This window comes from Periplaneta americana, chromosome 8 (genome assembly GCF_040183065.1).
Source record: "Periplaneta americana isolate PAMFEO1 chromosome 8, P.americana_PAMFEO1_priV1, whole genome shotgun sequence".
NCBI classification, from domain to species: Eukaryota; Metazoa; Arthropoda; class Insecta; order Blattodea; family Blattidae; genus Periplaneta; species Periplaneta americana.
Window position 1 is genome coordinate 49,710,001 of NC_091124.1, and position 14,777 is coordinate 49,724,777.

Sequence of the window (14,777 nt, forward strand, 5' to 3'; positions counted from 1 at the left end):
CGCGTGGTGCAGAGTGGAAGCAGGACTGTGCAACAAATGGCGACCGAGACTCCATTTCTCGGTGTACCAATGAGCGTCAAGGAGAGCATCGCTGTCAAAGGTACGTGCAGGAAATCTTGTCATGTTACATGCGTTTCCTCTCAACGCTTCCCTGAAGTTCAGAAGTGAAAAAAAAAATACTGAATCGGGAGAGAATGCTCACTCTTCTAAATGTGACCTCCTTGGTGTAGTTGTCAGCTTGTCTGACTATGAATATAGAGCTCCTGCATTCGATTCCCGGAAATACCCAAATTTAATTTGAAGATTAACATTTGAGGAGAAAAATTCGTTCCGGCGCCGGGGATCGAACCCGGGTCCTTGGTTCTACGTACGAATTCAATCCACAGCACCGGATCGAACTCTCCTCCTTCAATGTTTCCCTTTTGGCCTGACTCCAAGTTAGGCATACAGTGTCTATCAGTCTTATTCGTACAGGTGAAAATATGTAACAACTTTGGTGATAAAAGACACATTAAATGAAAGTATTACATTTCTCTTCGGAAATTCTGTTCAGTAGCATTATGAATACACATAAAACAAAAAGTAAATTCCATATATGCCATAAACACGTAAATAAACGAAATTTAACAAAATATATAATTTCTCTACCTGTCATTTTTATTCGTACACTTAGTAACAAAATTAAATAACTATACATAAATAACATAAGCAATTACGTTCTAATACCTAGTTGCATATCCTCTGGCTTTGATCACTGCCTGACACCTTCTCTGCATGGAATTTACATTGCTGCGGAGTGAAATTTCGCCATTCTTCTAACACAACAGTTTTGAGGTGTTCTTTGGACGAAATTGTATTTTTATGTACATTTTCCTTAAGTCTTGACCTCAAATGCTCGATGGGATTCAGATCGGGTGATTGAGGAGGAATATAGAGTTGTTTCGGGACGTTCCACATCAACCAGTGTTTGTTCATTTCGGCCGTATGTTTTCTGTCGTTGTCTTGTTGGAAAATGTAGACAGACGGCAAATCCATTTTATTGCACTTTCCTTGACATTATTTTTCAAGATGTTGTTATAGACTAAATTGTCCATAATTGCATCAATTAAGTCGATGTTACTCACGCCTTTCGAACACTTATAGCACCAAATCATTATGACGCCACCTCCATGTTTAACAGTGGGAAGATTGTTATCCACTTTATCGGCCTCATTCTTCTTTTTCCACACTCTATGGGCACCATCGGATCCGAAAAGATTAATCTTGGTCTCATCACTGTTCCAAAATTCTTGCTCCTAATTTACATGAACTTTAGGAAATTTAATTCTTAAAGCTGGATTTTTTCTACTTACAAAGGGCCTTTTTCTTATCCTTCTACCATGAAATCCATATTTATATAGGACACGTCGTACCGTTGTTCCACTAACAGTCTTCCTTGTGGTTTTTGTCATGAGAGAACGTGGTTTCGGCACACTTAACCGTGGATTTGATTTTATCTGTCTTATTTTAAAACTTTTTTCCCCTCTCATTTAGTATTTTTTCTTTTGGTTTGCTCTTCTGATTTGCAGTAAATCCACGGTATTTGAATTTATTAACCACGTATTGTATCATGGAATGACTTTTGTTTACTATATTGACTATTCTCCGTAAAGAATAACCTTTAAGAGCCAGTCTAACTATCGTCTTCTTTAGCTCGGCACTAAGTTCCTTCGACTTGCCCATTTTGAACAGAACTGATTGCTGAAGCAAAACAAACCCTAGAGCACGCGGTAATGCACACTCGCTGTTACCATTAAGGCACGGCACCCCCGAATAAGTCAAAATTACTCAAGTGTACGAATATAAATGACATACAGTTTTACTTTCAAAGTAATGTATTTATTAATATTTTTGTTAATTAGAGCTTAAAATAAAAACTGGTTGTAAATTAACGTTATAAGAAATGGTTTTAAAGCATGGTACACTACTATTAGTATATGAGTATAATTATTTTGTACATAATGTTGTCTTATTAATTTAAATTAGATATGTACGAATAAGGATGATAGACACTGTATATGTTGACGTTTATGTCCAAGTCAACTGCCATTATACAAGGAGCGCACTCAGCTGAGTGACTTCTTTGGTCGGGATTCCGCAGTTAAGTGCACAGTAATCTGTACAGAATATGCACTGCTAACTATGAGGATATTAAAGATTTATTAATTTGTCGTACAGAATAATATCTGTAATATTGACAATTAATATTTGAGGAGCGAATTTTTCTCCTCAAATATTAATTGTCAATATTACAGATATTATTCTGTACGACAAATTAATAAATCTTTAATATTAATTTGAATTAATATTAATTTGAAGAGTATAGAGTCCGGAACGTGCTGCACCCAGCGCTATAATAAATGGCGAACACTGGTTAAAGAAACCCGATTAATCTGTTATCTGTTAACAAGTAATATTCATTACACGGTATGCATCTTACTATGATCCCTTAAGGCTGGTCCACAATAAACCGGAAACGGAAACGAGAGCGGAAATATTGTTAAAATAAATGTTTCTAAATGTGAGCATTCACAATAGTTAGTTGTGAATGCTCACATTTACATATATTTATTTCAACAATATTTCCATTCTCGTTCTCGTTTCCGTTCCCGGTTTATTGTAAACCCATCTTTGCCTCTGCGTGCTTCACATCAACGTCACTCAAACTTTCATGATTGTGGTTTGCAGAACTTTTGATCACACCGTTCAAAATTAAAAACGCACTGCATTTTCGAACTCTTATCACACCGTTATCTTACTTCTTCCGACTTCAGTGTTCTATGTTTCACGTACCAAATTTGCTTACTAAGTTGCTACCCCACGTTGAGAACTAACTTCTGATGAATGAAAAGACGATGCAGCTATCGTGCACCGGAGAAGGTCGAGTTGATGTTGACATGCGGAAGGATCGATGGTGGCGAAGGTCCACTTGATTTGCTTACAAACAATGAAGAAAGTCAAGTTGACGCAATCCAATTTTCTTCCGATCGTATGTGCTGATTACTCTTTATGTGTTTCTCTAATACGTTTTTTCATCTTCCAAGCCAATCTCTTAACAGTAACTTACTTACACAATTTGCACATCAAATTACAGTCAACTCTGGATATAGTGAACTCGGTTATAGTGAACCTAAATCGTTGGTCCCGACCCTCATACATTATAATAGTAGGCTACATTATGCAACGAGCCTATAATGGTAGTAATTAAGACGCGAGTATGTTTATGAAACGAGCGCAAGCGAGTTTCATAATTTTCATACGAGCGTCTTAATTACCATTATAGGCAAGTTTCATACGACTTTTTATGCTCGACCATATTTCTAAATTGAAATTATTCATAAGTATTCATGTTATGGTTATGTAAGTGAGGAGCGGAACTGACCTGAATTGTGAGATGTGCGCAGACGCGAAAGTATTGACTTTTTCCGAGGTATGAATGTCATTGAGCTTGACATAATCTAGAGAATAACATGAAGATTAGTCTTGATATAACCTCGAAATTGATTTAGAATTGAAAAACGAGATGACAAATTGAATTTATTTGAATATTATTTACAATTAACGCTAATTATTATAGTAACAGAACATAACCTTCTGCGACAGTATTGGATTTCCAGCCTCCGTGACTTTTCGCTGTCTTTCGATTGCATATCCGAGAATAATCGATACTTGCGGTTTTATAATGGTACAAAGGTGATTTCTCATTGGCTGAACAACTGAATTATAATGAATAGGTGTACTTTAATGATGTGCATTAAAGGGCTACTACCAGGTGTATAATTACTACATTTCGGCATGGTCGAGCATAAAGTACATTAATATTTCCGTTTGTAGTGAACTCTCACTTCGGTTATAATGAACCTAAAACTAGAACTTCCCCAAGAAAATGTAATTTTAAAATGGCCAAAATGGTAATTTAGGAAACCCTTTCTCCTATAAACTTACAAGAATATGTTCAGAACAAAATCTCAAACCTCTACTTCTTAAGTCCATTGAAAGACAAAGCATTTGTTCAGCTTCCTTGACAGCTTGAAGCATGTTAAAGAAAATAGTGTATTCAGTGAAGGATAAAGGAAGGATTAGTTCTGACTCATTTAAAAGAGGTTATTAGAAGAAAAGGAAGAGAAAGTGTTTTCTTTTGTAAAAGGGAGTAGAAGTGATTGATGACCGAATGGTAAATACAAGAAGGATTATAGTATAATGGTCCTCAACCCTTCCTCCCGCATTTTTGTAAAAGTGAACCCGGGGAAATTCCAAGGCCGAGTACGTAGTAGCATACCTCTAGCGAGAAGAAGTGTGAAATCGGTCAGTGCCTACTACCTACATGGCTAGATTAGATTCAAATTTCGAACTGTGAACATCAGTATGTCAAAGCGTAAAGTGTTTGAGTTGCAAGATAAAGAGAACATTAGTACTGATATTTAACGTGATCTAACCCAAACGGACATTAATACTGTACAGTATGTATAGCAACATCAGTAGTATAAAAACAGACACTTTTTAGTGAACCTCGGATATAGTGAACGAAATATGCTGGTCCGCAGAAGTTCACTATAACCGGAGTTGACTGTATTTAGAATCATTAACACAAAAATGCTCACTTTTATAACCATCTACTCGCTGCTTAATGACGATTTTATCACAATCACACTCTACCACATACAATTTCTTTGTGAGTGAATATTGAACCTAAAGGGGTCCCATAGATAGCCATAATTTTACCACCAGTACGAGACAGATTAATTGAAAACAAGTAGATGTTACACATAGTTTTTCTCGGGGTACTCCCATTTCCTTCTCTTACTCCACCATTACTCCATAGATATCTTCCCCTCATTTCACCTGTCATTTTCTATAGTTAGAAATAGACTGGATTGAAAGTTTGGATGTAATACGGATCCGATGATGATAAAGAATTTAAGACGGCTTGGGGCTCCTTAAACGGTACTCGTCTGGGGATTGGATCTTTCTCTGTCGGAGCTGAGATAAGATGATTCACCTGTTAGCATCTGATTCTCTAATGCCACCCGGCCACCTGATGGACTTGTAGCAATCATTGCATATTAGACCTATGTAGAGCGAACAATGAACTACGCAAGTCTAAAAAGCAAACATTCTCATGGAGGTAGATAAAAAAAATGTTAATTTTATTTCTTCCACCATGTTAATAATGCCAAAACAAGTACTTATACAACTTTTGGCCACTCGAGTGTAATTACGAGTGCCGTAAAAATAACTTTCCCTGGGCTGTTTACAGAAAGAAAACACAATTTCATGGAAAAATTTATTGGAAAAGATACAGCGATTGTTGAGCTCTTTTTCAACATATTCTCCGCCGGAATTGAGAGATTTGTCATACCGTGGGATCAACTTTTGTATCTCTGTGTCGTAGAAGTCTGCCGCCTGGATCGGAATCAGAGTGTGACAGCCGTCTGCACCTGTCTGTCGATCCCGCAGTATGACAGATGTCTCAATTCCGGTGGGGAATATGTTGAAAAATAACTCAACAATTGCTGTACTTTTTCCAATAATTTTTTCTATGAAATTGTGTTTTCTTTTTGTAAACGGTCCCAGGAAAACTTATTTTTACGGCCCTCGTAATTGCACTCGAATGGCCAAAATTTTATAAGCACTTCTTTTGATATTATTAACGTGGTGGAAGAAATAAAATTTACTTTTTTGTCTGCCTCCATAAGAATGTTTGCTTGTTAAGTGCATGGATCTATCCCGGATCCGGTCCTCAAAGTCAGCCAAACAGTGGCAAAAGTGTAGGGTACGAGCCGACACACGTACTTACCGGTACTTAGTATTCCGAGAAACAACGCACATACCGAAGTGTGGGATGGTCTGCATATCGCTGTGAATCAGACTCACGTGCGCCTGCAAACACAGTCATACCAGAAATCGGCGCGCTCTACATTCAGCTAATGGTCGCCTTACCCACAGTCTATTATATACAGTCGCGAAGCTTGAGGTGATTTTTTGCAAATCTCGCGATAAAGCGCTCCAAGCGGTTAGCAACTAGAAACAATAGACTGTCCACGGTCGACTTTGGATTTAGAGTGGACTGAGTCGTATTTCCATCGAGTGCTAGGTCGTTGCGTATTTCGCATTAATGCTTGTGAAGAAAGATCCTAACATCTATTTCTTATTTTACTTCTAGATGCAAAAAGTGGTTAATAAACAGCAGGAGGGAAGATCTAATGACAAAGAATGAAGCATGTCTTTATAATAATATAAAGTTATGCTCTCTTCATTTCGAAAACACACAATTTATGAATGAAAACAAAAATAAATTAATCTGGAATGCAGTTCCGACTTTATTTCATGTTTCAAATAAACCTGTTCTGTTATTACCTGCAGCTGAGAAACAAAAGCTTTGCACTAATTCTACGTCTGGATCAGCTGATTCCTTGAATAATTGTACATTTTCAGACAACTTAGGCCTACTTTTTTTTTCAAAGGATATGTTTTTAATTATAGCAGTTAATTTTGTTATTGTTATTTGTTACTTTACTAGAGACGTAGAAAAAGTAAGTCTGTTACAATAAATTTTATTGATCACGTTTTATTTCCAATCCTGGTGTGATTATTATTGCTTAACCTCATCCCACTTTGTTAACTACTACAAGTACCGGTACACGTAAGTTACTCCCATTAATTCATATTTCCATTATTATTGTTATTATATTATTGTCGTAAAGGGAAATGCAAATTAATATTTATTGGTTTCATAGTTCATTATCGCTATAATCTTGAATGAGTGAAGCGATTATAGTAAATTTCAGTTCGTTTTGCACAAACAAAAATAATATTAACCTATTTCTTGCAGGTATCTTCGAGTTTATGGTGGAATTTAATATACTTTATTAAAATAATAAATTAACTTTATCCATTTAATATTTCAATAATGGAAGGAAGGTGTTAATTTTTCCAAAAGAACACGACAACGAAAGTGTAACATATTTTTGTCATCTGCTAGAAGAGATCTGTGATGATGAGGCGATAGTAGCGATCCTAGTGGTGGGAAACTATCCATGTTTGCATTTTTACTACATATTGAGCTTCGCGACTGTATATAGTAGACTGTGGCCTTACCTTTGTAGGTTGACGCGCAATGCACAATGATGCGACCTTCAAACGGAAGAATTCTCATTTACTTCGTTCTCAGATATTTGCAGCTATAAAATCGAGGTATTATTTAACTTTGAATATGGTACAAAGGCGTTACTTGAATCGGTCATTTGTAAAACGACATGAGTCCACATCTTTACGAAAATGAGTGACCGGTACTATAGGAAGCACTATGGGTAGACGCATCATTTCCATTCAAAACAACACGAGTCCGATCATTACTAAACATTCTATAAAATCTTAAAATATTGAGTTCTTTCAAAACCACATCAGTCCCGGACTCACGTGGCTTTAACGCTTAACGCCATGATGCAGCCATGACGCATTTGCTATCATGCACTTCTTTGTCAAGGTGTTGGACAATGAGTGTAGTTCCAAGAGTTATGTAGAAGAAAAAATAATCAACAGTGATCTATGAAAGTACCTGTGCCAGATAGAATAGACATTTTTAATAAAACTACATTATTTGAAAGCAAAAATGAACAAGATGTGTACCTGTGTACCTTCAAGGACTTGTAGAAGTGCATGATATAAAGAGAAAAAGTCCTCGGAGACAGATTCCAAAGCATGGATGGATAATATGCAATTTATATTATGTTCTTATTGTGAACTAAAGATATGTCTGTACTCATACATTACCATTAAACATGTGACACAAAGGTATGAAAATTAATTACTCGCGAGTAACTTTTTTTTTTAAGTCGGGTATGATATTTTGAATTTAATTTATGAATGATATGAATTATTTTCAATATGAAATAAAAATAACAATATAAATTGATTGAAAACTGTATAATAATGTATTTCATACTATAGTCGCGACGCTGTTATTCCCGGCGTCTTACGTCTTAGGAAGTGAAGGTTCTATAAAGTCTAGGTAGGTAGAATCGTTCGCCATTTTTGTTCTTTCGTTGCCGAGCTACCATACCAGGAATCTATTTGCCACACCGTTAAACATTATCATGTCGTAGCTCCTATGATAATAAATCAAACGCACTGTAATTGAGCAAATAATTGAGCGCAAATAACGTCTTCGTGTGCTTTCTGCGAACGCCAACTAAAGAGCCAAAATGGCGGGCGATTATATTAAGCATTTATCGATCCTTAAGAAATGAATAACGTCTTTATAAGCGAATCACAAGACGCACACGTTTAAATGTAGCCGACCTGCAACGCGATTGGCTGCCGGAAATTAGAGCGACGGGACTATATAACAAACAATACACTCCATATTTTGTCAGGAAACTGGAGTTGTTATTATTGGTACTTGTAAAAACAACATGAGTCCAAGAAATTAAAAAAAATATTTTAAGGTGATATGAAATGAGATAATTAAGATACAATGCTTTTGTAATCAGAAATACTAAAGTATGGTCCTCCTGTAAAAATTTCACAGACCTAACAGAAAATCCATTACCTATAGGTAGTTTTTTTTCTATTTTTCTCGAAACTTATTTTCTGTGACTCATGTGGTTTTACAAATGACCGATTCAATTGAATCTTATTTGTAGTCATTACTTCAACAAAGATGCACTTGCAGTATCATGTTCCGAGGATCCAGGGACACGCATACGAACAAAGGGGTGTAGGAAATAATTTAACAAAGGGCTAGCAAAAAAAAAGTGTAGAACGGCCAGTCGAGGGATAAGGAGCAGGCGAAGGGGGAAGCATTGGTTACTTTACAATAATAATAATAATAATAATAATAATAATAATAATAATAATAATAATAATAATAATAATAATAATAATAATAATAATAATAATATCGTATCTTTCGCCAAATTTTGAGTGAAGCACGACAGGTGCATAAGCTGCAAATTCAGCTAATCTGGATGTTGCAGGCATGAAGAATAGTTCGGGCCAACAGAGATTAGACGGGAAAAGGGCTCAAGAAGACGCTGAAACAGTGAGGCTAATGAGAGCCGCTGGGGCTATACCCCTGGTAGTGACCAGCACCCCAGAGCTCTGCATGATGATAGAGACTTACAACAAGATCATAGGAACCTCCAACAATCCACACGACCTACGCCGCACGCCGGGAGGATCTTCTGGAGGAGAGGTAAGAATACATCGATGTCACAGATTTATTTGGGAATTACTTTTGTGAAACCACATCGAAAATAAAAGGATGCATATCCAAGTTTTCTCTTCCATTGACCCTGGTTCTCCTGAGAAAAAAATTATTGTTGTTGTTTAGTCAACTGTCCGAAAACAGGTCTGAACCTCACAAATGACACCAAGAAGACACCACTTATGAAGCAACTAGGCCAGGAGATATTGGGTTAGGGTCAGTGGCGGCTCGTGATAAAATATTATGTGTGTTCACAATTTTGTGTTCCAAAATCAAGGAGAGTTGAAATCGTACGTTTAGCCTAATATGAACTGTCATGATTCCAATGTTTCACTATCGAAAAAACCGTACATACATTCAAAACATATAATAATAATAATAATAATAATAATAATAATAATAATAATAATAATAATAATAATAATGAAACCCAGTCTTTTTATTTCCAATTTTTCCTGGTAAGCCAGTTTACTCAGTTCTTTACTGTTCAAAATTGCTTGAACAGAGTTCATTGTTTACGTTTGTTAAAAATTAATACATACCACAGTGCCGTTATTTACAAAAGCGTGTGTTCAGTAATATATTTTGGTTCACAACACACTGATACACTATAACCTATACCAGTACTGTAATCACATTCGTATAGATTGATTACTATAAATGGCAGTAAATATTATCCTTAAATAATATACACCACCATACAGATATTTAAATTCAGCCAGCATGTGTTTGAAAGCCAAACTATGCTATTATGCTGACATTAAAATATAGTAATTCACAAACTACACTCTCGTAGCAGCACTGTACACACATCCACACAAAGTAAACTTTCCGAAAGTGAGAAATGCTGACACCTACAAGCTAAAATACAGACTGTTAAATTTCCTCCTCGAGATATAGCACGAGAACGATAGACATCGATGCACCTGACATCTGTAGGATAGATTCACTGTTCACTTAACGCTTTGTGCTCTTGATGAGCCATAAGCGGCCAGGATGAGTGAAATTCCTGCAACCTTCTTGAATAGAGCACGGCTTGTACGTGAACGCATGTTGCCAAGTTTGCATTAAGGAGTTTATGCAAGATACGGGCAGTTTAAAATACTCGATTCTGATATTATACATCCCCACTACGTCAATACGGTATTAAATAATAAAACTAGTCGTGCATTAACGGAAACAAGGTCGTTCACGTGCTCTTGTGCTCTTATTGACGCACCGCCACTGGTTAGGGTGGCCAGTTCCTTTCCCCCTCCATTGCATACATCGCCGACTAGCTACCTTTAGATGCATACAAACAATTGTTCTTCCTCCGACACATATCGTCAAGTAATATGTACTGCCTGGTAGGTTATTTTTTATTAATATCGTACAGAGTACTTATGTCCAATTGTCCAAGATGTTTTTTTAATCCAGGATCTTAGCGTTTTTTGGGTACTAGTGTATAAAATGAGGGTCCCCGCAATTTCTGAGTAATCTACTACCTTCGAACTATCACGCAAGTGGTCCGAGTTCGAGTCCCGATCAGGTCTGGGATTTTTTATTTAAAAATCTATATTGACACTTGTAGTGGATAAGTAGCTGGGGCTTTTCTCGGAGTTCTTCAGTTTCCCAATGGTAGGCCTCAATATAATTTCGACCGATCTCCATTTCTTTATCATTTCGTACATTCAATGATCGCCGGCTGGTGACGTACGAAAGGGACTGGTCTAGAGAGGAGTGGAGTTTCCTCTTGATCCAAAGATCACTTGTCGGACTTAGAACAATAATTAGTATAAGGCGCACAATGGGAAACTGTGAGCCTAGTCACATGGACTCGGTCCATTTAACCCAAGCCAAACAGTGATCGAGCGTCGTATGGGTTTGCAGTGAAAGAACTGCCTTTAGGCTGAATACTATGAAAAACTATTATTATTATTACAAGGGTTGGATAAAAAGTTATGGCAACACTGCTGTCACATGACGATGGTGCGTTCGAGAGCTGCCAGCTGTGTGGACATGAACAAGGACTGTTAAATGAGTTAGTGCAGCCAGCAGCGACAGTACTCTGTCAATCTACTGCAGTGTGTAGAACGTTGACTTTCATAGAGATAGTGAGAGCGCCCTAAGACCATGTTTACAAAACTAGAGCAATGTTCCTGGATCAAAATTGAAGTGGCACGAGGTTGTAGTGCACAAGAATATTTTCAGGGATTGCGTGAAGCATGTGGCGATGCAGTGTTGCCATATCGCACATCGGCACCAAAGGGAAGGTGACGACTTTCTTGGACGAATCGTCGCTATGGACGAAACCTGGGCTCACTCGTACGAACCAAACTTGAAACGTCAATGAAATGAATACAAGCATCCCGGTTCTCCTCGTCCAAAGAAAGTACGCCTACACAAAAGCTGTGATGGTGACGTTCATTGTGGCGTATGACATTGATGGGGTAATACTGCACCACGCTGTATCTCCAAGGCAGACAGTAAACGCAGACTACTACTGCAGGCTCCTGCAGCACCACCTTCATCCAGCGCTTAGGAGGAAACGACGACATTTGGTGGTACAGAACTCAATCATCTTCATGACAATGCAAGGAATCACATGGCTGCTGCAGTCAAGGGCCTTTTGCATCGCTGGGAATGGAAGATTCTGGAACATCCACCGTACTCACCTGATATGAGTCCATACGATTACGATCTCTTCACCAGAATGAAAGAACCACTGTGAGGGACCCGATACAATACCAGAGATGAACATATCCATGCTAAAGGGCGGTCAATAGGGAACATAAACAAAGATGGACGCGCTGATGGTGTACGACGCCTTCCAAACATTTCGCAAAAGGTGATAAATATGAGGAGGACTATATTGAAGGTTCGTAAATGTTGTACCCCTATGAATAAAGCCATGTCAGAAATATCGAACTGTTGGCATTACTTTTTATCCAACCTTTTGTATTATTATTATTATTATTATTATTATTATTATTATTATTATTATTATTATTATTATTATTATTATTATTGAACGGGTTACATCAGCTTCTTGTCTATGCAGATGACGTGAATATGTTAGGAGAAAATACACAAACAATTAGGGAAAACACGGAAATTTTACTTGAAGCAAGTAAAGCGATCGGTTTGGAAGTAAATTCCGAAAAAACAAAGTTATGATTATGTCTCGTGACCAGAATATTGTACGAAATGGAAATATAAAAATTAGAGATTTATCCTTCGAAGAGGTGGAAAAATTCAAATATCTTGGAGCAACAGTAACAAATATAAATGACACTCGGGAGGAAATTAAACGCAGAATAAATATGGGAAATGCGTGTTATTATTCGTTTGAGAAGTTCTTATCATCCAGTCTGCTGTCCAAAAATCTGAAAGTTAGAATTTATAAAACAGTTATATTACCGGTTCTTCTGTATGGTTGTGAAACTTGGACTCTCACTCTGAGAGAGGAACATAGGTTAAGGGTGTTTGAGAATAAGGTGCTTAGGAAAATATTTGGGGCTAAGCGGGATGAAGTTACAGGAGAATGGAGAAAGTTACACAACACAGAACTGCACGCATTGTATTCTTCACCTGACATAATTAGGAACTTAAAATCCATACGTTTGAGATGGGCAGGGCATGTAGCACGTATGGGCGAACCCAGAAATGCATATAGAGTGTTAGTTGGGAGACCGGAGGGAAAAAGACCTTTAGGGAGGCCGAGACGTAGATGGGAGGATAATATTAAAATGGATTTGAGGGAGGTGGGATATGATGATAGAGACTGGATTAATCTTGCACAGGATAGGGACCGATGGCGGGCTTATGTGAGGGCGCCAATGAACCTCCGGGTTCCTTAAAAGCCAATAAGTAATTAAGTAAGTACTGAAGAAAATCCCCTGATGATTATGAGAATCCTTCTTACATAATCTGTTGTCATCTTTCTATCATAGGCTTAGTGCTATGTTCTTTCATTATATGTATTCTATTGTGAAAAAACACTTCCAGCAATTCTTGTTAAAGAATGAATATAATTCCACTAACCCTTTTCGTGTCGGGTTTGCTTCTTGTTGTGATAAGTAATAACTACGTCGTTTAGCGGTAAACGGACATGATAAATTTCCAACGGTGGTAAAATGTAAAAAAATTATCTCCACTAGTAGCCTACATAAATTTAATCTCACTCACTGTCTCCGCGTGTGAGCATAGCGAATCACGTGTTTCCCTTCGAATGTTTACTTCCACCGAAGGAAATAATGAACTTTGCAGACATTTACAACGTGCTGCACTGCTGACCTAGTTGCTGGAAGCCAACTAAATGCCGCAGAAATAACGTACGCAAAGCAATGGATAGAGCTTAAACGTATAAAAATAGGATAAAAGCATGAAAAATAGTCTTGTTAATCTTAAATATAATTATGCTATAAATTATACAGGTGCTATGTACCAGAACAAGACATAGGCCTACAGTAGTTAGGGGTGTGATTTCATGGTGATTATTTTATCCTAGTTTCGGTGATTAAAATGGTTTAATTTCGTGAATATTTCGTAAAAAAACAATCAATGTCGCGCATATTTCACACCCTAAATAAGCTTAAAAATAATAAAATAACATTTTTTATTATTATTGAAACAATCCCTTTGAAATAACAGAAAATTGTTTGCATCATTAATTAAATTCATAATTCAATTTCATTCAACTGTGAGGTGACTGTACTGCGCCTTTTTCATCTCACGAAGGTAGTTATTGAGGGAAAGGGCTATTCCATCTCAAATCGGCCGAAATAGAGAGGAAATTGACCTTGCAATTTTTAAATACAATGAAACTTTTTCTGTCCGTAGACAACTGTGATATAATGCTTTGCGCAAAGTTTGAGGCATCAGAACTTAATAGTGTTTAAATTAATAATATTTAATTTATCGTATTTTTATAAAATTAGCAACTTTAAACTGTTGTGGCTCCGAAACCCTTTCACACAATGATCAAAATCATGGTTTATTTTGATGCTGAGAAGTTGAAGTTTATATTGACATGTAAACAGTTTTTCTTGCTGTTTATGGAAATGGAGAAATTTAGATTTTTCTTCATTAAGACGCCTTTAGCCACGAAAAAATATTTTTAAAATATTCGGTTAGATTCCGCAGTGAAAGTACAAATAAACACATATTTTTTACTGGTGGTACGTTGATAAGAAAGTATTGAAAATATCAAATAAAGAAAATAAATAGTTCGCGCGTGAACTAACCAGCTGACTGTGAGACGGGGGGTAGTCGAGACAAGCAAGGCCAGGAGACAAACACGTCATGTGTCATCTAGCAGTCATGGCTGGGCTAGCTCTATCACAAGTTTTCATAAACACAGGAATAAAATGACGCCCAATGCTCGCTTATCTTCAGCTCTCAGCCAGTGCGTGCGGTCTTGGTGCGGTATGCGCCGTTCAAGTCTAGGCGTGTGGAAATAATCTATTTAATACCCTCGAAACTTATTGCCGAGCCACTAAGCAAACAATGCCGAATCCCTCTTAATAATGCAAGGTTTTTTCTCAATATT

At 37.1% G+C, this 14,777-nt stretch overlaps 1 protein-coding gene across 1 annotated transcript in view; it reads left to right on the top strand.

The window, feature by feature from the left end:
- Window positions 1-14,777, top strand: part of LOC138704706 (fatty-acid amide hydrolase 2-B) — an 86,995-nt gene that overhangs the window by 50,531 nt on the left and 21,687 nt on the right. The window contains exons 3-4 of the mRNA XM_069832846.1: window positions 1-100; window positions 9,018-9,235. The exon at window positions 1-100 is cut by the window's left edge and continues 120 nt beyond it. Of these exons, the coding sequence (XP_069688947.1) occupies window positions 1-100; window positions 9,018-9,235 (318 nt within the window). The remainder of the gene's footprint in view (window positions 101-9,017; window positions 9,236-14,777) is intronic.